The sequence below is a fragment of the Chiloscyllium plagiosum genome, unplaced genomic scaffold (assembly GCF_037043375.1).
Source record: "Chiloscyllium plagiosum isolate Xiang-an unplaced genomic scaffold, Cpla_swu_hap1 HiC_scaffold_27, whole genome shotgun sequence".
NCBI classification, from domain to species: domain Eukaryota; kingdom Metazoa; phylum Chordata; class Chondrichthyes; order Orectolobiformes; family Hemiscylliidae; genus Chiloscyllium; species Chiloscyllium plagiosum.
This window is the reverse complement of record NW_028270165.1, coordinates 31,658,040-31,679,858: the sequence shown is the minus strand read 5'-3', so window position 1 is coordinate 31,679,858 and position 21,819 is coordinate 31,658,040. Positions and strand designations below refer to the sequence as shown.

Here is a 21,819-nt window from a genome sequence, read left to right as displayed (position 1 = left end):
TTAAGATGCGTCTGGACAGATGCATGAGTAGCTGGGGAGCAGAGGGATACAGATGCTTAGGAATTGGGTGACAGGTTTAGACAGTAGATTTGGATCGGCTCAGGCTTGGAGGGCCGAAGGGCCTGTTCCTGGGCTGTAAATTCTCATTGTTCTTTAATCTTCACACAAACCTCACTAACTCCAAAATGTAATAATTTAGGAAGCCTAATGGAAAGGAACATGCTGTATAGTTAACACCAAAATACAGCCACCACTTGTAGCGTAGATGAGCTAGTCTCAACCCGGGATGGACGATTCTGCCGACTTATCCATAATGCTTTTTTTTAAAATCCAGAAATGTTATTTTTTCAGTCCAGGAATACACAACTGCATGTCTTCCTCTCCATCACCAAATCACAATTACTTTTCTTTTTGATATTAACTGTTAACCATCACCCTTGCAGCCAATTAGGAGGTTCATCTGCTTTCTTTTCCCACATCCGTAAGTGTTATCCCACACAACCGATCGACTTCCCCACCAACGAATCACTATTTTTACCTATTAACCACCTCCAATAATCATCTCTGCAGTCAATTAGAAGTTTACATGCAAATCCTATTACAGATGTAGGTTTGCTCGCTGAGCTGGAAGGTTCCGTCGTTTCGTCACCCTACTAGGTAACATCTTCAGTGGGCCTCTGGGCGAAACACCGGTTCATGAATCCTGCTTTCTATTTATATGTTTGGGTTTCTTTGGGAAATGACATCACAGGAAATGACATCACCAACCCAACCATCCCCACTGAAGATGTTACCTAGTAGGGTGACAAAACATCTGAAAATGAACCTTCCAGCTCAGCGAGCAAACCTACATCCAGAACCTTAACCTGAGCTACAAATTTTCTCAAAATCCATGAAAGCCTATTACAGGGAATGAAGAAGAGTGGGGATAGGGAGAACAGGAAGGGGCTAAATTAAAAATGGAGTTGGATGGGGAAATAAACCACTGTACCCACTCTGGTGCACACCTCTCTATAAAGACATTGAGAGCACTGGTGGACACCTCATGTTCATCCAATGACGCCTGAGCACAAACATAGCCACACAAGAGGGACAGAATGACTCTGTCCACATCCTACTACCTAAAGCTGTTGTGCCTGCTTTTTCTTTTTTGTATATAGTCAGAAGTGCTCATATGCACAGCTGAATGTGATTTCTCCCACCAAATCAGAGAAACTGCGGATTTGAGATAAATCCACAAGCTGAAGTCGCACAAACTAAAGTTAGCAGTAGCCTTAAATTTTAATCATATCCAAATTCTCACCTTGGTTATTTAACTACAAAGGGATCAACGGGTACGGAGTTGGATGATCAGCCATGGTCACTTTTAACTGCAGATCATGGTGGCTTAGTCGTTAGCACTGCTGCCTCACCAGAGACCCGGGTTCAATTCCAGCCTCAGGCGACTGACTGTGTGGAGTTTGCACATTCTCCCCATGTCTGCGTGGGTTTGCTCCGGTTTCCTCCCACAGTCCAAAGATGTACAGGTCAGGTGAATTGGCCTAGCTAAAATTGCCCATAGTGTTAGGTCCATTAGTCAGAGGGAAATGGGTCTGGGTGGGTTACTCTTCGGAGGGTCAATGTGGACTGGTTGGGCTGTAGAGAATCTAATCTAACCTGTACCTGAGTCAGGGTCAGAGGCTGTGTGAGAATAGGGTCACAAGGGCAAGATCAGTTCTGAGAGCAGAGAAAGATGCTCAGAGAAAGTTCAAGGCTCGGGCAAGTGGAACACTCGAGGCAACTTGGCCCCAATGGTGAGTGGAATGGGAGCAGCAGCACAGGCAGTTTATCAGATTATGTCAATTTCCGTGGCAAAAAGAGACCCACATACTTGTTCGAAAGATTAAGACTCAACACTTTGTGTTTAATACTGAGCCAATTTATTTGACTTATATTTGGAATTTTGACACGTGTAACTGGAGTTCAACAAAACCAACAGGAGCAGACGACCACAAATATGCTTCAGTTCTGGATGTGACTAAACAGCAAAGCCCAGTCCCTGTAGTTACTTGTGAGTTTGCTGGTGTCTCAGGAGATGCGATAATTGAGTGAATCCCTTCCCACACTTGAAGCAGGAGAACGGTTTTTCCCCAGTGTGAACCCGCTGGTGGACAGTGAGGTGCGATGACCGCTTGAACTTCATCCCACATCGAGGGCAGCTGAACGGTCTCTCGTCCGTGTGAGCACGTTGATGGGATTTCAGTTCCCCCGAACTCTTATAGCACTTCCCGCACTCTGGGCACTGAAAAGGTCTTTCGCCGGTGTGAACTCGCTGGTGTATTAGCAAGTTGGATGAATCACTGAACCCCTTCCCACACACGGAGCAGGTGAATGGCCTCTCCCCCGTGTGAACTTGCTGGTGGACAGTGAGTTGAGATGAGTGCTTGAACCCAGCCCCACAGTGAGAGCACTTGAATGGCCTCTCGTCTGTGTGAACATGTTTATGGGACATCAGCTCTCCGGAACTTTTAAAGCACTTTGCGCAGTCTGGACATTTAAAAGGTCTCTCCCCAGTGTGAACCCGCTGGTGTATCTGCAGGTTGGACGAGTCACTGAATCCTTTCCCACACTCAGGGCAGGTAAATGGTCTCTCCCCGGTGTGAATTTGCTGGTGCACAGTGAGTTGAGATGATCGCCTGAATGCAGTCCCGCAGCGAGAGCATCCGAACGGTCTTTCATCAGTGTGAGTATGTCGATGGGAGATCAATTCCCTGGAACTTTTGAAGAACTTGCTACAATCTGGGCATTTAAACGGTCTCTCATCAGTGTGAACTCGCTGGTGTCTCAGTAGGTTGGAAAGCTGAGTGAACCTCTTCCCACAGTCAGAGCAGGGAAACGGTCTCTCCCCGGTATGTGCGCGCTCGTGCGTCAGCAGGTGAGCTAGCTGAGTGAAACCCCTACCACACTCAGAGCAGCTGAATGGCCTCTCCCCTGTGTGAATTCGCTGGTGGACAGTGAGGTAAGATGATCGCCTGAACCTAGTCCCACAATAAGGACACTTGAACGGTCTCTCGTCAGTATGAATACATTGATGGTGCATCAATTCCCCAGAATTTTTATAGAACTTCCCACAGTCTGGACATTTATACGCCGTGTCACTAGTATGAGTGCACTGGTGTCTCAGTAGGTTGGATACCCGAGTGAATCCCTTCCCACAGTTTGAGCAGGTAAACGATCCCTCCCCAGTGTGTGCGGGCTGGTGTGCAAGTAAATGGGATGACTGAGTGAATCCCTTCCCACAAATGGAACAAGTGAATGGCCTTTCCCCACTGTGACTGCGCCGATGGCTTTCCAGCTTCGATGGGGATTTGAATCCCTTCCCACAGTCCTCACATTTCCATAGTTTCCGCCCATCATCAATACATTTATGTTCTAATAGGTCAGATGGTTGGTTGAAGTCTTGCCCACACAAGGAACACATGAACGATTTCTTGCAACTGTTAACAGTGGTTTCTCCTTCCATGTTGAAAATTTCACAATACTGAGTTTATGGTAAATACGGCATCGCCATCAGAACCCGACATGGATTGCAAAAATAGTAATTGCTGGAAAAACTCAATAAGTTTGGCAGCAGCTATGGAGAGACATCAGAGGTAACGTTTCAGATCAAATGATTCTTCCTAAACCTCGACATGGTTTGATTTGTTTCCCAACTACAAATCAAAGGCAAGTTGTGAGATACAGCTGAATGAATCTGGTCTTTTGAGGGTCTTAGGAAATGATTAACATGAAAGCTTCCAGATTGCCAAAATAATCCATCTGGTTTGGTAATGTTCGTCAAGGAAGGGAAGCTGCCACCTGCTGTGTGCCTCCTCAAGACTTTGGGCTGTGCGGAAAGTGACAAAGAAAAAGAGAAAGGAAGAGGTGAAAGAGGCAGGAATTTTGACAATAACTCCCAAATCCTCAACCCTCACCACCTTAAAAGACCAGGCTTGCTGGTGGATGTGAACACCATCACCTCCAAGTCACACCTCACCCCCACACCTCCCAACAACTGGACGAGCAGGGATATCCACTATTTAAACACCAGAAGATCAATTGGCCAAATGATGAATAAAAGATTGCAAGATTACAAAAAGTTACTTGGCAGGTCCAGCAAGTGATTATAATAACTAAAAGAATGTTACTGTTTATTACAAGGCAAACTTTATTTAAAAAAAACAAGGTTATACTTAATTCATACAGAGCACTGAGGAAATCATTATACTGTGTACAGCAGTGGGCTTCTTATTTAAGGATAAAAATCCTTTGGAGGAGATTCAGAAAACATTTATGAGAGCAATACCCTTGAATAGATGGGTTTTCTTATTCGGAAAAGTTGGATAGTTTTAGCTTGTATCCACTGGGAATTTAGAGAATGAGAGGGGGTTTGATTGAAATCTACAAGAGCCTGAGATGGTGTAACTGGGGCTCAGTGATTAGCACTGCTACCTCACAGCACCAAGGACCTGGGTTCAATTCCAGCCTCGGATGTCAATCTGTGCATAGTTTGCACATTCTCCACCCCCCATTTGCATGGGTTTCTTCCAGGTGCTCCAGTTTATTTTTTTTTATTTTATTAAACAAATTACAAAACAGTTTACAAAAAACATTAACAGCTGTACACAAGAGACAGCGATTTTACAAGGGAGAGGAGCAGCAAAGCTAGGCCCCAAACCCTACCGTTCAACCATTTTACAGGGAGAGGAGGACAAACCTCAAATGGTGCTCCAGTTTATTCCCACCATCCAAAGATGTTCAGGTTAGGTGAATTGGCTATGCTAAATTGTCAATTCAGTGCTCAGGGATGTGAAGGTTACATGCATCAGTCAGGGGAAATGTAGAGTGATAGGATAGGAAATGGGTCTGGGTAGGATACTCTTTGGAGGGTCAGTGTGGACTTGTTGAGCCAAAGGGCCTGTTTCCACATTGTAGGGATTTTATGAACTGCATGGATGGATGAGCATGTTGCCTCACGTGACTCTCAAACTAGAGGCCAATGCTTTTTGAAGAGGTCGTCTGTCTGAGTCAGTGATGAGCGGGAATGTTTTTCCCAGAGGGTTCCTGAGCCTTTGGAACACAGCAGGGGGCGGACACGCATTGATCTCTATGTAGACCACGTGAGCCCCAGAGCAAGAGCCTGAGACCCTGGTAGTCGCGCGTGCGCCCCTCCGCCCACTGCCCCGCAGAAAGATGGCACTCCCCTTTCCTCCGCCACCGCAATGGTTGATCGCCCCCTACAAAGATGGCGGCAGTTTTTTTTTAAAAAGACCACGCTAATCCCCCGGAAAAAGCCGGACGCCGTTCAAATGGTTACAATCCCGGCACCGCAAGCGTTTCCTTTGCAGCTTTAGACCCCCCCCGCAGCCAATGTCGGTGACGGTCTCCAGCGCCCCAAACGGCCGGATCCGTTGCTCGACACTCACCCGATTTCTCCAATCCTGCCGCACAGCCTCGAACCCTGAACCCCCCCTTCCCGGGCTGGAACTGCGCATGCTCCTACACGGGGGACTTTGCGCATGCTCCACTTAACCCCACCTCCTCTGCTGAAGGGTTGACAGCATCCCAGAGTGGTTTGTAGGTTCATAGTAATTTATGATTTGGAGATGCCAGTGTTGGACTGGGGTGTGCAAAGTTAAAAATCACACAACACCAGGTTATAGTCCAACAGGTTAGTGCTTCCAAATAAACCTGTTGGACTATAAACCGGTGTTGTGTGATTTTTAACATAGTGGTCAGTCACTCAACATACGCCCAAAGGGCAAAGTAATATAAGCTTACAGTCAAAAAAGAGTCATACCGCAGAGAAACAGATCCCATGTCTACGCCGACCAACAAACACCAAACTGAACTCATCCCATTTACCCGCATTGACTCCGTGGCTGATTATGGCCTGGCATTTTAGGTGTTTATTGCAGAAGAAAATGCAAAGCTGATGTCAGGGACAGCGCAGAGGTGTTGTATGGTTCTACATATGTGAGAGTCTGGAAGGATTTTCTCATATACAGCTAAAAGACATTTTTCCTCAGCATTATCCTTTACAGATACTTATCACCAGTGAGATCTTCTTTGCACACCTGATGAGCTCCCAAATGTTTCCTCTTGGCAACTTTCCACATGTTGACCAGGGGAGATCGTCCTTGGCTGTCCAAGAGACTTGTGGAAACAGGCTCGTTCACTGAGTTCAGGCTGCACTCTAAAGAAAGTGCAATACTTTTGAAATCTCTGTATACTTGAGCTGTCTACTTATTTTTATTCTTTTCTGCGATGTGGGCATTGTGGTGCTAAGCTGTCTTCTTGAACAGCTGCAGTCCGTGTGTAGTAGGTAGACCCATGATGCTATTACGGAGGGAATTCCAAGATTTCATCCCAGTGATAATGAAGGAACAGCAACATATTTCAAAGTCAGGATGGTGAGTGGTTTGGAGGGGAACATGCAGGTGGTGGTGTTCTCATGTATCTGTGACCTTTGTCCTTTTGGGTTGGAATGGTCAACGGTTTCAAACATGCTGTCTTCAAGAATCTTTGGTAAATTTCTGCAGTGCATTTTGTAGATAGTACACACTGTTGCTACTGAATATTGGTGATCAAGGGAGTGAATGCTTGCGGATGTAGCGCCAATCATGCTGGCTGCTTTGTACTGGATGTTGTCAATTTTCTTGAGTATTATTGGAGCTGCACTCATCCAGACAAGTGGGGAGTATTCCATTACAGTCCTGACTTGTGCATTAGAGATGGTGGATAAGTTTTGGGAAGTCGGGAACTGACATGCTTGCTGCAATATTCCAAGTCTCTGACCTCCTCTTGTTGGCATTGTATTTATATATGTTTTAATAACCTGTTCACGGATGTTATTATGCATCTCCGAGCAGGTGGGACAGTGAATCCACACCTCCAGGGTATAGAGTCATAGAATTGTACAGCACACAGTAACCAGATATTCTAAATTAATCTATTAAAATCACCATTTGGCCAAGTCCCTCTAAAACCTTCCTATTCACATACCCATCCAGATGCCTTTTACACATTGTAATTGTAAAAGCCTCTATCACTTCCTCTGGCAGCTCATTCCATACATGCACCACCCTCTGCATGAAAACGTTGCCATTTTTAGGGTCACTTTTATATCATTCCCCCTCCTCACCTTAAAACATTTTCCTCTCACCTTAAAGCTTCCCTCTTACCTTAAAGCTAGTTTTGAGCTCCCCCATCCTGGGAAAAAGACCTTGGCTATTCATCCTATCCATGCCCCCTCATAATTTTATAGCCCTATTCAGACTGTCCCTATAACTCAAACCCACTAGTTGATCTTCTAGTCAGTGGTAGCCACCAGAATATTGACAGCGGGGAATTCAGTGATAGTGATGCCATGCAATGTCAAAAATTCAGTGCAACACCTTCAGACATTTTTCTAGTCCTGGCGGTATTGTAAAAGAACTGCCGTAATCCAAAAAACATTGTGGAATCATAGAATCCCTATAGTGTGGAAACAGGCTTTTTGGCCCAACACGTCCACACTAACCCTCCGAAGACTAACCCACCATTCCCCTACCCTATTATCCTACGTTTTCCCCAGACTAAAGCACCTAACCTACACATCCCTGAACACTCTGGGGCAATTTAGCACGGCCAATTCACCCGAACCTGCACATCTTTGGACGGTGGGAGGAAACCGGAGCACCCGGAGGAAACCCACACAGACACGGGGAGAATGTGCAAACTCCACACAGACAGTCACCCCGAGGCTGGAATCCAACCCGACTCCCTGGCGCTGTGAGGCAGCAGTGCTGACCAGTGAGCCACCGTACTGCAAAATTTAGAGGAAGAGTAGGCAATTTGATTGTTTGGAACTGCTCCACCTTTCAATATTTATCACGGCTGATCCTCCATCTCAATGCTATATGCCTGCTTTCTCCTCATACCTTGGTGCCTTTAATTTTTTTTTTTTTACAAATGTCTCTTTTTTTCCTGAATGTTTTCAGTTTCTTGGCCTCCACCACTTTCTGTGGAAGGGAATTTCACAGGTTCATTACCCTCCAGGTGAAGACATTTTTCCTCATCTCAGTCATTTCCCCACAATGTTACTGCGTGGTTATTGGTCCTGCGAGATGAACCTCATCTAGTGTGTTCAGCCTTGGTTGCCAGGAAGAGGATTAGAATTGGTGGCGAAGGAGTGGGTTTGTAGCGGGGACTGAAGGCAATAACACCAGTCTTCCCAACATTTAAATGGAGGAAATTTCTGCTCATCCAGTACTGAATCATAAAATCCCTGCAGGCCCTTCGGTCCAACAAGTCCACACTGACCCTCTGAAGAGTAACCCACCCAGACCTATTCCCCTACCCTATAACTCGACATTTCCCCTTGACTAATTCACTTAACCTACACATCCCTGAACACTGTGGACAACTTAGCATGGCCATCTAAACCGCACATCTTTGGATTGTGGGAGCAAACTGGAGGAAACCCACACAGACACAGGGAGAACGTGCAAACTCCACACAGAGAGTAGCCCGAGGCCGGAATCGAACCCGGGTCCCTGGCGCTGTGAGGCAGCAGTGCTAGCCGCAGTGCCACCCTTCACTGTCAGACAGGTCTGGACAGTGCATGGCTTGAAGGTGGTGGTGTTCCCATCCACCTGCTACCTCGGTCCTTCTAGTTGGTAAAGGCTGAGGGTTTCTGTGAACATTCCAGTTCAGTTGTAGTTATATTAAATTAGAACTTAGAACATAGAACACAGAACATTACAGCGCAGTACAGGCCCTTCGGCCCTCGATGTTGCACCGCCCTGTCATACTAATCTGAAGCCCATCTAACCTACACTATTCCATGTACGTCCATATATTTGTCCAATGACGACTTAAATGCACTTAAACTTGGCGAATCTATTACCGTTGCAGGCAAAGCATTCCATACCCTTACTACTCTAGGAGTAAAGAAACTACCTCTAACATCTGTCTTATACCTACCTCCCCTCACTTTAAAGCTATGCCCCCTCGTGTTTGCCGTCCCCATACTTGGAAAAAGGCTCTCCCTGTCCACCCTATCTAACCCTCTGATTATCTTGTATGTCTCTATTAAGTCACCTCTCAACCTTCTTCTCTCTAATGAGAACAGCCTTAAGGCCCTCAGCCTTTCCTCGTAAGACATTCCTTCCATACCAGGCAACATCCTAGTAAATCTCCTCTGCACCCTTTCCAAAGCTTCCACATCCTTCTTATAATGCGGTGACCAGAACTGTACACAATACTCCAAGTGTGGCCATACCAGAGCTTTGTACAGCTGTAGCATAACCTCCTGGTTCCAGAACTCAATCCCTCTATTAATAAAGGCCAAAACACTGTATGCCTTCTTAACAACCTTGTCAATCTGGGTGACAACTTTCAGGGATCTGTGTACCTGGACACCAAGATCTCTCTGCTCATCTGCACTCCCAAGAATCTTACCATTAGCCCAGTACTTTGCATTCCGATTACTCCATCCAAAGTGTATCACCTCACACTTGTCCACATTAAATTCCATTTGCCACCTCTCAGCCCAGCTCTGCAGCTTATCTATGTCTCTCTGCAACCTACTACATCCTTCGTCACTATCCACAACTCCACCGACCTTAGTGTCGTCCGCAAATGTACCAACCCACCTTTCTAAGCCCTCATCCAGGTCATTTATAAAAATGATGAACAGCAGTGGACGCAACACCGACCCTTGCGGTACACTGCTAGTAACTGGACACCAAGATGAACATGTTCCATCAACTACAACCCTCTGTTTTCTTTCAGCAAGCCAATTACTGCACCTTCATCCCTGAACTCTGTTTTTTAAAAAATTCTCCATTGAGAACATCCTTGTGTAAGTTCAGATAGAACAGCATGTCCCCTTTCCTGAAATATTGAGTGTGTATTCCCATACTCTCTCTCACTCCTTTCTCTTTCTGCTTTATATCAATTTCACAGCGAATTAGAAGAATTTGTAGTAGGAAATTCAAACCAAACACCGCATCACTATCTGACAGTCACCCCCATTATCATAACCTGGATATCATCGGAGTTTGAACATGGAAGCAGAAAGCACCGTTCGGAGTGGGAAGAAACCCTGTAAGTGTTTGATGTGGTGGAGGCTTCACTAGTTCATCTGGCCTGTCAAAACATAAATGCGGTCACAACAGAGAGAAACTGCGGACATTTGCGGTTTGTTGGGAAGGGTTTCATTTTCCCACCGGATGTCAAAACTCATCGGCGCAGTCACGCACCAGGGAGAGGCCGTTCAGTGACTCTGAGTGTGAGAAGGGTTTCACCCAGGTATCCGACCTGCTGACACACCGGCGGGTCCACACTGGTAAGAGGTCATTCAGTTGTCTGGAGGGAAGGGATTCCGTCATTAATCTCACCTTTTGATACACCACTGCCTTCACACCCGGGAGAGGTCACTCACCTGCTCTGAGTGTGGGAAGGGATTTACCCAGTTGTTCCATTTGCTGTCATTCCAGCATGTGCATGGTAGGGATAGGCCGTTCACCTGCTCCAAGTGTGGGAGCAGGTGAACTGCTTCATTCGACCTACTGGCACACCAGTGAGCTCACAATGTCCAGACTGCGAGAAGTGCTACAAAAGTTCTGGGGAACTGATGTCACATCAACATGTTATTATGAAGGTGGAGGTGTGTACTGTGCCTTTAAGAGAGAGTGAAAGCTGGCAAGGACTGACTGCAAGCACAGAGTGTGCTGAACAATTTAAAAATGTAACATTTGGCTGTGAAACAAATAGCTGGAGCTGAGTTGCCATGGTACACCACAAATTCGAGTTCGGCCAATCAGTTTAAGTTATGCCTCAAGATACCAGAATCCAATCAAATTTGAATTTTAATGTTTCGATGACATCAAACCAATAAGACACTCCAATGATTTGGGTTAAAAAAATCATGTATTTTGAAAAATTCGCCAGCAGCAAAGAACACCCGCAGAATCGTACTCAGAAAGGTACCTGATCATATGAAATCTGTGCAGCAGAAGACTAAAGAAAAGATGACCCAGGAAAATCTACAGAGGAACATCAACCCAGCTGACTGGTTTTGAAATTATAATCTTTTTGTTAAACTTAATCGGGGGGGGGGGGGGGAGGGAGTTATCAGATCAGTATATTGTTGTAGAGTGGGAGGCAGATAAATTGATCAGATAAAGGACGTTTACAGTGCAGACAATTGCTATTTAATGTTTTTTTCTAACTTGGAGTTAAAGAATAAATTGTTAATTTTTTTCTTTAAATAGGGGAATTGGTAGTTCTCCGTCACTCATAATTTTAACAGATTTACGAGGCGAGGTTTAAATTAGCAGAAGGGTTTGCCCCCTGTCGTAACAACGTTCACTCGGACGAGAGACCACACAGATGTTCGCACTGTGGAAGAGGGTTCAAGCACTCATCACGACTCAACATACACCAGTGAGTTCAGACCAGGGAGAGACCATTCACTCGCACTGACCGTGGGAAGGGATTCACTCAGTCGTCCCACTCACTAAAGCAGCAGCACGTTCACACGGGAGAGAAGCCATTCACTCACTCTGAGAGTGGAAAGGGATTCACTCAGTCATCCAACCTGCTGAGACACCAGAGAGTTCACGAGTAATTACAATGCTTGGGTTTTGGTGTTAAATTTGAAACTCTGGAAAGGGTTTTAATTGTCGAGGAGGAAGTTTTGGATAAGTTGTCTGTTCTTAAAGTTAATAAAAGCACTGGGTATGGCTAAGGTGCCCCCAGGGACACTGAGGAAAGTCAGAGTGAATATTGTGGAGGCCGTAGCTACATTTTCCAGCCTTTCCTTACATTCAGCAGTGTTGGCAGAGTACTGGAGACTTGCAGATGTTATATTCAGGAAAGAATGTAAAGGCGAAGTCAACAGCTCCCGAGTCAGCTTTACCTCAATGAGTGGGAAACTGTGAGAAACAATACATGGGACAAAATAGATGATCACATGGAGAATTTCTGCGTAATTAAGAAGAGCTAATTCTGGGAAAATTGCATTAACTATCGTGCTGGAGTTTTGCGAAGAGGTGGCGGGGAGAGTTCTCAGGACAGTGCAGTTGATGTCATGCATGCGGACTGATTTGCCACACAGCAGACCCATACACAAAGTTAGAGATTGTGGAATAGGGGACAGGAGCAACATGGATATGGAAATAGCCAATTGACAGTAATGGTTACTGCATGTTTGAAGGGCTAAAGCAAGCATCGTAGTAGAATTCCCCAGGGTCTTGTTGGAACACTTGCTTTTCCTCATACATATTGCCACAAATGGATTAAAACCAATGCTAGTACATATCTTTAGTGACTGCTTTTTGAAACACCCCACTAAGATGGCTGCAGTAATCACGTTACTGCACTCAGCAGACAACTGTTCCAAAGTTCCTTCTGAAGTCAAAGTCAGCGGGAAAATCAATAGCTCATGTACCTCCTGATGGGACTATTGTGTTGTAAACTATTGTGTTGCAAAGATTATCTCCGAGGGCAACCCCAATACACAAGGATTGCAAGTTGCTATATTGTCAAAGAACAAAGAAAATTTACAGCCGAGGAACTGGCCCTTCAGCCCTCCAAGCCTGAGCCGATCCAGATCCACTGTCTAAACCTATCGCCCAATTCCTAAGCATCCGTATACCTCTGCTCCCCACTTACTCATGCATCTGTCCAGATGTACCTTAAATAAATCTACCATGTCTGCCTCTACCATCTCTGCTGGCAAAGAGTTCCAGGCACCTACCACCCTCTGTGTAAAACACTTGCCGCATATATCAACCTTGAACTTTCCACCTCTCTTTATTGAATCCTTCACCCTGGGAAAACGCTTGTCTCTATCCACCCTGTCTATACCCTTCATGATTTTGTACACCTCAATCAGGTCCCCCCTCAATCTCCTTTTTTCTAATGAAAACAATCCTAACCTATTCAACCTGTCTTCATAGCTCACACCTTTCATACCAGGCAACATCCTCGTAAACCTTCTCTGCACCCTCTCCAAAGCATCCACATCCTTTTGGTAATGTGGCGACCAGAACTGTACACAGTATTCTAAATGCGGCCGAACCAATGTCTTGTACAATTTTAACATGACCTGCCAGCTCTTATACTCAATATCCCGTCCGATGAAGGCAAGTATACTATATGCCTTCTTGACTGCTTTATTCACCTGTGCAGCAACCTTCAGGGTACAATGGACCTGAACTCCCAGATCTCTCTGCTCATCAACTTTTCCCAAGGCTCTTCCATTTACAGTATAGTTCGCTCTAGAATTAGACTTCCCAAAATGCATCACCTCACATTTGCCCAGATTGAACTCCATCTGCGACTTCTCCGCCCAACTCTCCAGTCTATCTATATCCTCCTGCATTCTCTGACAGTCCCTTATGCTTTCTGCTACTTCACCAATCTTCATGTCATCTGCAAACTTACTGATCAGACCAACAATACCCTCTTCCAGATCATTTATGTATATTACAAACAACAGCGTTCATTAGCAGAAGGATTGAATTCAAGAGTCGTGAAGTGATGTTGCAACTGTACAGGACTTTGGTTAGGCCACATTTGGAGTACTGTGTGCAGTTCTGGTCGCCTCACTTTAGGAAAGATGTGGAAGCTTTGGAGAGGGTGCAGAGGAGATTTACCAGGATGTTGCCTGGAATGGAGAATAGGTCATACGAGGATAGGTTGAGAGTGCTAGGCCTTTCCTCGTTGGAACGGCGAAGGATGAGGGGTGACTTGATAGAGGTTTATAAGATGATCAGAGGAATAGATAGAGTAGACAGTCAGAAACTTTTTCCCCGGGTGCAACAGAGTGTTACAAGGGGACATAAATTTAAGGTGAAGGGTGTAAGGTATAGGGGAGATGTCAGGGGTGGGTTCTTTACCCAGAGAGTGGTGGGGGCATGGAATGCGCTGCCTGTGGGAGTGGTAGAGTCAGAATCTTTGGTGACCTTTAAGCGGCAATTGGATAGGTACATGGATGGGTGCTTAAGCTAGGACAAATGTTCAGCACAACATCGTGGGCCGAAGGGCCTGTTCTGTGCTGTATTGTTCTATGTTCTAACAGTGGCCCCAGCACTGACCCCTGTGGAACACCACTGGTCACCTTTCTCCATTCCGAGAAACTCCCTTCAACTACTACTCTCTGTCTCCTGTTGCTCAACCAGTTCTTTATGCACCTAACTAGAACACCCCTGCACACCATGTAACTTCACTTTCTCCATCAGTCTGCCATGGGGAACCATATCAAACGCCTTACTAAAGTTCATGTATATTACATCTACAGCCCTTCCTTCATCGATCAACTTGGTCACTTCCTCAAAAGAACTCTATGAAATTGGTAAGGCACAATCACTGATAAGGTAAAAACAATGACTGCAGATGCTGGAAACCAGATTCTGGATCAGTGGTGCTGGAAGAGCACAGCAATTCAGGCAGCATCCGAGGACAGGCAAAATCGACATTTCGGGCAAAAGCCCTTCATCAGGAATAAAGCTTTATTCCTGATGAAGGGCTTTTGCCGGAAACGTCGATTTTGCCTGTCCTCGGATGCTGCCTGAATTGCTGTGCTCTTCCAGCACCACTGATCCACAATCACTGATAAGCCCATTCTTTTCCAGGTATAGATTTTATCCCTCAGTACCTTCTCCAGCAACTTTCCCTCGATGACCTCACTCGCGAGACTAGAAACGTGGCCTGATACTTTCTGTATGAGTGGGATGAGACAAGGGGAAAGCTGGATAAATGGGGAAGGTCCACATGGAAAGGGGAGTACAAGCAAAGATGTGCAAGGTCCAACCCTAGTCTGGTGGGAGAACAACCTCTTACCAAAAATCCATGCAGCATGGAAACAGACCCTTGGCCCAACCAGTCCATGCCATCCATGTGCCCAAACTAAACTAGTTCCACCTGCCTGTACTTGACCCATATCCCTACAAACCTTTGCTGTTCTTGAATTTATCTAAATGTCTTTTAAACATTGTAACTGTATCTGCACTCAACACTTTCTCTGGCAGTTTATTCCCCACATGAACCATCCGCTGCATAAAAAAAGATGCCCCTCATGTCCTTTTTAAATCTTTCTCCTCTCAGCTTAAACATACGCCCCCTAGTTTTGAACTCCCCCACCCAAGGGAAAAGACCCTTGACATTCACCTTATCAACACCCCTCACGATTTTATAAACCTCTATACGGGTCACCTTTCAATCTTCTACGTTCCAGTGAAAAAAGTCTCAGTCTTGCCAATCTCTTTTTATTTCAGCAAGTTTTGAAAAGATTTGTCGCTCAGGTTGAGGTTCTGGATGTAAGTTTGCTCACTGAGCTGGAAGGTTCATTTTCAGATGTTTCGTCACTGCACTCGCTAACATTATCAGTGAGCTTCCAGTAAAGGACTCGTGTTATAACTCACTTTCTATTTATGTGTTTAGGCTTTCTTGGGTTGGCAATGTCATTTCCTGTGTTGGTGCTGGCATTTCCTGGGTGTCCAAGTCGATGTGTTTGTTGATAGAGTTCCGGCCTCGCCTCTAGGAATTCTCGTGTGTGTCTCTGTTTGGCTTGTCCTAGGATGGGTGTGTTGTCCCAGTTGAAGTGGTGTCCTTCCTCATCTGTGTGTGAGGATACTCATGAGAGTGAATCATGTCTTTTTTATTTTAGTATCTCAAACCCTCCATTCCCGGCAGCATCAGCCTTGTAAATCTTTTCTGAATCCTCTCCAGTTTAATAATATCCTTCCTGTAATAGGGTGACCAGAACTACACATCGTGCTCCCAAAGAGGCCTCACCAATGTCTTGTATAACCTCAACATAATGCCCCAACTTCTGTCTGAGCAATGAAGACAAGTGTGCGAAAAACCACCCAACCTACAAGTGACTCAAATCTCCAAGTATTATGTTCCTGAACCCCCAGGTCTCTCTGTTCTACAACACTACCATTAACTGTATAAGTCCTAATTTGTACTACCAAAGTGTAATGCCTCCCCCTGCAGACCCATGTGCTCCCACTCTAATAAATCAGGGTATTTCTGGATGCAGTGTGGGAGATTCAAAGGGAAACCGGGAGAAATGGTGAGAGTCCATCGGATCAGTCCGAAGAGAGACACCAGCAGGAAGTACAGCAGAGCCTACAGGGGTTGTGGGAAAATGGGACAAGTATAGATAATAGTATATATATTTTTTGCTAGTACAGACTCAATGGGCCAAAGGACCTCTTCTGCAGTGTTTGATTCTGTAGGGATTATAGAGATATCCCTGAAGGGGTGTCCAGCAGGTTAGACAAAGTAAAACAAAGGGATTTCCAGAAGGCCTTTTGACAAGCTGCTGCCTAAGAGATGGCTGAATAAGATAAGAGCCTGTGGGGTTGGGAGCAAGGTACTGACATTCAGCAGAGTTCTGCAGGGGTCCGTGTTGGGACCACAACTTATTCACGTTACACGTTAACCATGTTGCAAAGGAACTAAGGGCTACATTTGCAGGCGACACAAAGATAGGTGGATGAACAGCTGGTGTGGTGGAGGTGGGGAGCTGAAGAAGGGCTTGGAAGGCTAATAAAATGGCCAAAGAGGGAGCAGATGGAAAGTGAGAGATTTGGAGTCATAGAGTCATAGAGATGTACAACATGGAAACAGACCCTTCGGTCCAACCAGTCCAGGCCGACCAGATATCCCAACCTAATCTAGTCCCACCTGCCAGCACCCGGCCCATATCCCTCCAAACCCTTCCTATTCATATCCCCATCCAAATGCCTCTTAAATGTTGCAATTGTACCAGCCTCCACCACTTCCTCTGGCAGCTCATTCCATACACGTACCACCCTCTGTGTGAAAACGTTGCTCCTTAGGTCCCTTTTATATCTTTCCCCTCTCACCCTAAATCTATGCCCTCTAGTTCTGGACTCCCCGCACCCAGAGAAAAGACTTTGTCTATTTAACCTATCCATGCCCCTCATGATTTTATAAACCTCTATAAGGTCACCCCTCAGCCTCCGATGCTCCAGGGAAAACAGCCCCAGCCTGTTCAGCCTCTCCCTGTAGCTCAGATCCTCCAACCCTGGCAACATCCTTGTAAATCTTTTCTGAACCCTTTCAAGTTTCACAATATCCTTCCGATAGGAAGGAGACCAGAATTGCACGCAATATTCCAACAGTGGCCTAACCAATGTCTTAGGAAGAATTGAGGCATACGCGATCTTTTAAATGGGGGAAGGCCTCAGAAATCTGAAACACAAAAGGGACTCAGGAGTCCTAGTTCAGGATTCTCTTAAGGTTAATGTGCAGGGTCATTTCGCCGTTAGGAAGGCAAATGCAATGTTAACGTTCATTTCAAGAGGGTGAGAATACAAGAGCAGAGATGTGCTGCTGAGGCTGTATAAGCCTCTCAGCAGACAGCATTTGGAATATTGTGGCAATTTTTGGACCCCTAATGTAAGGAAGGATGTGATGACCTCGGGGTGGGGGAGAGCGGTTCCAGCAGAGATTGACAAGAATGATCCGAGGGATGAAGGGCTCGTCATCGGAGCGGTTGAGGACTCTGATGGAGTTTGGAAGGACGAGGGGCTAGCTCATTAAAACTGACAGACCACTGAGAGGCCTGGATAGAAGGGACATGGAGAAGAAGCTTCCATGAGTACAAGAGACTAGGATCCAAGGGGACAGAGCCTCAAAGTAAAGTGAGGCAAGGAGCAACGTCCTCAAACAGAGGGTGGTTAATCTGTGGGACCCATTACCACAGTAGGCTGTGGAGGTCAAGTCATTGAGTAAAGGGGCAGCATGGTGGCACAGTGGTGAGCACTGCTGCCTCACAGACCAGGGTTCAATTCCAGCCTTGGGCGACTGTCTGTGTGGAGTTTGCACATTCTCCCCGTGTCTGCATGGGTTTCCTCCGGGCGCTCCGGTTTCCTCCCAGAGTCCAAAGACGTGCAGGTTAGGTGAATTGGCCGTGCTAAATTGCCCCATAGTGTTAGGTGAAGGGGTATATGTAGGGGAATGGTTGGGTTACTCTTCGGAGGGTCGGTGTGGACTGATTGGGCCGAAGGGCCCGTTTTCACACTGTAGGGAACCTAATCCAATCTGTAAGACAGAGTTAGACGGGTTCTTGATTAGAAAGGCAATCAAGGGTGTGGGGAAGAAGGCAGGAGAAGAGGGATGAGAAACATGTCAGCCGTGATCAAATGGCGGAGCAGACTCGGTGGGCCAAACGGCTTAATTCTGCTCCTGTGTTTTACAGATTAATGCAAATTGCATTTTCGCCTTTATTGACAGGGTCTGGAGTTTAAAAATAGAAAAGTCTTGCAACAGTTGTACGGTGAGGCTGGATCTGGAGGACAGTGCGCAGGTTTTGTCCCTGTTCCTCGGAATTGGTAGCATTCCGAAAGAGATTCACCAGGCTGATTTCTTAGAATGAAAGGGTTGAATAGATGAGGCCTTTATTCTTTCAAGTTTCAAGACCATCTTTTCGCAAGGTTCTGACAAAGCTTAACAAGATAAGTGTTGACAATTATTTTCACTTGCAGGGGGTGTCTCAATCTGGCGGGCGGGGTGGGGGGTGCATAATAAGGGAACACTCATTTCCCAGCTGACCTGTGAAGGAATTTCTCCTCCCACAAGGTAGTGAAGGTAGGGAATTCTCTAACCCACTCAGTTGTGGAGGCTAGAGCACTGAAACCATTAAAAGAGGAGCTAGATATTTTTTTTTAAATTGCTGGGAGTTGAGGGCTATGAAGTGCTGGCATTAAGGAGGAGCTGAGGCATGGAACAGATCCACCATGACCTTGTTGGATGGGGTGTAGATTTGAGGGGCTACAGCATAACTACGGTCCTTCCCTCCTAATCCATATACCTAATCCAGTAAAACACCTGATCAGTGACAGATACCTATTTGACCAGCTGCAACTTGCCATGATCTCATGGTGTTTAACAGGCACTATCCTCGCTAGGCCTTGGGATCTTTCTATGCATCCTGTTCATCCACATTCCAAAGTTTATCGGTATGCTTCTTCGGGCACAAGGATGATCCCCGGATTGGTAGGCCTAACATACGATGAACAGCTGAGGACCTGGGATTGTATTCATTCGAGTTGAATGAGAAGGTTGAGGGGAGATCTCATAGAAATTTACAAGATAATGCATGGCTTACAAAGGGTGGGCGCTGGGAAATTGTTTCCGTTAGATGGGGAGACTAGGACTAGGAGCCTTAGAATTAGAGGGGGTCAATTTAGAACGGAAATGAGGAGACATTTCATCAGCCAGAGAGCGATGGGCTTGTGGAATTCATTGCCACGGAGCGCAGTGGAGGCTGGGACGTTAAACGTCTTCAAGGCAGAGAGTGATAAATTCTTGAACTCGCAAGGAATTAAGGGCTATGGAGAGAGTGTAGGTAGATGGCGTTGAAATGCCCGTCAGCTATGATTAAATGGCGGAATGGACTCAATGGGCCGAATGGCTTTACTTCCACTCCTATGTCTTATCGGCCTCTCAGGCTGGCTTCATCTATAGAGATGGTTTGAATTTTGATTATTTATTGTATTCCATGTGCTGCCTTGATCCAATTCAGTGAATAGTCTTTCTTGCCCACTGTCCTAATTATGGATAAAAAAATACAAAAGAGAGTTAGTTTCATCTCGTTGCTATAAGACTTGTGATATTGATTTTTGTTAGGAAGTTAGTTACAAAGTGTAAGGTTAAATACAGCTTTTCCTATTCTTAGTACCTCGGGCTACAAGCAATCTATTTTGTTCAGGGTATTTCCTGAAGCTAATTAACTTTCACTTCTAGGTCTAAATGCTTTCTCTTTAATACTTTTATGAAGCGTTGGTTATATGTGCATATGTTTTATGCTGAAAACTACTCTTGTGATTCCCAAGGGAATTTCTAACCGGAACCTATTGCAGAGTAATTCATTTCAAAGAAACATCGACAAAATAATAATAACTGTTGTTCAGGTAACGACTCAAGGAGGTGACTGGGCTTACCTCATTCCTGGTGTTCATTCACTCACTGGGAATTACTTTCCCATTAATGAGGGCGAGGATTAGTTGCTTGTCTATTTTAGTATCAGTTCTATCTAGAATGGGGTACTCATGGCCTTGGTGTAACTTTGTTCAAAAATGTTGTCATTTTCTTTAATTAAAGGCTTGAACAGATTGTTAGTCTTATTTATCTCCTGTCAGCCATCTTGTGTTTTCATTCTAAGGCAGGCTGCCTCTTTTTCTGTTTGTCAGCCATTTTGTATGAGCAGATATGGGCCATTTTGTTATAAGCACATACAGTACACCCCTACCCCTAGCGGGATATAGGCCAAATGCTGGCAAATGGGATTAGGTCAGATTTGGAGAAGTCAGAACAAAGGGTCAGTGCTGTGTTACTCAATGACTATGAATTTGCCATTTCAAAAGGGACTTGGGCCACACTGTCGGAATAACACCGACTGGAGAAACAAGAATAAGGGCTATCTTAGATTTTCCCACGTCTAAGAAAAATGCAAAGTTTTGCAGTCAATTGGTCTAAGTGGATCTTATTTGGGTGTTGGTTCTGAATTTCAGAGCTGTAATGGCTCACTTGACAGACTTGTTGAGAAAGGCAAGACATCTGAATCGACAAGGTTTTATGACAGTTACAAGCTGTACCGATTATTGCAACTAGTTTTAGCAGCATCAAGTAATACTCAGCCATTTATATTGAGTGTTAAACCAGTGACACGAATATTGGTGCCTATTATTAGAAGATGACATGGGAATCCAATGGCTGTTCTCTTTAAAATGCAAAATGGAACGATTCAACTGCGAAGGAAGACCTTGAGTTAGGTACTGGCTCTGCAACACTGAAGTCAACAAATCAAATAAGTCTGCAGAGACTGATGTTTTATAAGGTTCATAGTCCTCTCACATTAATTCAAAGATTTCAGAAAGTAGAGACTGTTCCCTTGGAGTTTAATGCCATAACCTTCCAATTTAAAAATCAGTCACATCGCGAGAAAAGATAGCATGTTTGGCCAAGAGCAAATATGAAGGGAAACACATCATCAAGATTGACGTGTGCAGAATGAGACTACTGTATAAAAATAAGATCGGTATGGAAAATCTTTATGTATTTAATGTTAATCTGTTTACCATTTAAGTGAAATTTCCATAAGAATGGATTTAGTGGCGAGGAAACTAAAACAAAAATGAAAATGCCAGTTAAAAATACCATTTCTTTTTAAGTGGGATGTGTTTGGGAACTTTGCTTCTCCAGTAACGAAATTGCATATTGCTTTAAGTTTGATTTCTATTTTGATTTCATATTGAGAAGGGACATGAATAGAATTCAAAAGTAAAATTATGAATCGTACCTACAAATTTATAAATATGAACTTACAACTTAGCAGAAGGCCATTCAGCCTCTTGACATTCAGTAGTGTTACGACACGGGGTAAACTCTCCCGCTTAATTTAAAACCAGCAACACAGAGGAGATTTATCCCGTGCAGTAATCTGTAAAAATTCGAGTGACCAAGAACTATATAAAGTAAAAATTAACAACTTTATTTCTTAAAGTATAACGGAGAATAATTAACTAACCACTATTTACAATTTCTTTCTCTAACCTATCTTTTACTTTCCCCTCTATAATACTAGTCTGATAAAACTCCCAATTACAATTTACAAAACAACACTTATCTCAAAACAAGGCAGCTGTAGGTTCTTGTCTTCGGATCTTCCTTTGTCTTCTTTTCTTCTTGTTAGGAATTTCTGCATCACAGGTTACTGATTGAAAAGTAACCTAAGAGAGAGACTTTTTCCAGCAACCTGTCATGTGCTAG

General features: G+C 44.9%; 2 protein-coding genes across 11 annotated transcripts in view; one reads left to right on the top strand and one right to left on the bottom strand.

Moving 5' to 3' along the window:
* LOC122543488 (uncharacterized) overlaps positions 1-21,819 on the top strand; it is a 49,805-nt gene that overhangs the window by 11,960 nt on the left and 16,026 nt on the right. For 7 of the 10 annotated variants that reach the window (XR_015751241.1, XM_087974282.1, XM_087974287.1 and 4 more), the window contains exon 2: positions 9,970-10,351. The exons of 1 other annotated variant lie outside the window; for it this stretch is intronic. The gene's annotated coding sequence lies outside the window, so the exon portion shown is untranslated. The remainder of the gene's footprint in view (positions 1-9,969; positions 10,352-21,819) is intronic. 2 more of the 10 variants (XM_087974284.1, XM_087974283.1) reach the window with 1 other exon arrangement.
* LOC122543640 (uncharacterized) lies at positions 2,045-3,517 on the bottom strand. Its single transcript, XM_043682462.2, has one exon. The coding sequence runs from the start codon at positions 3,500-3,502 to the stop codon at positions 2,045-2,047; it is 1,458 nt and encodes a 485-aa protein (XP_043538397.2). The 5' UTR covers positions 3,503-3,517.

What these genes read in the sequence shown, in the direction of transcription:
- LOC122543640 (XM_043682462.2), bottom strand. Translation starts at nt 3,502, where the DNA reads ATGGAAGGAGAAACCACTGTTAACAGTTGCAAGAAATCGTTCATGTGT.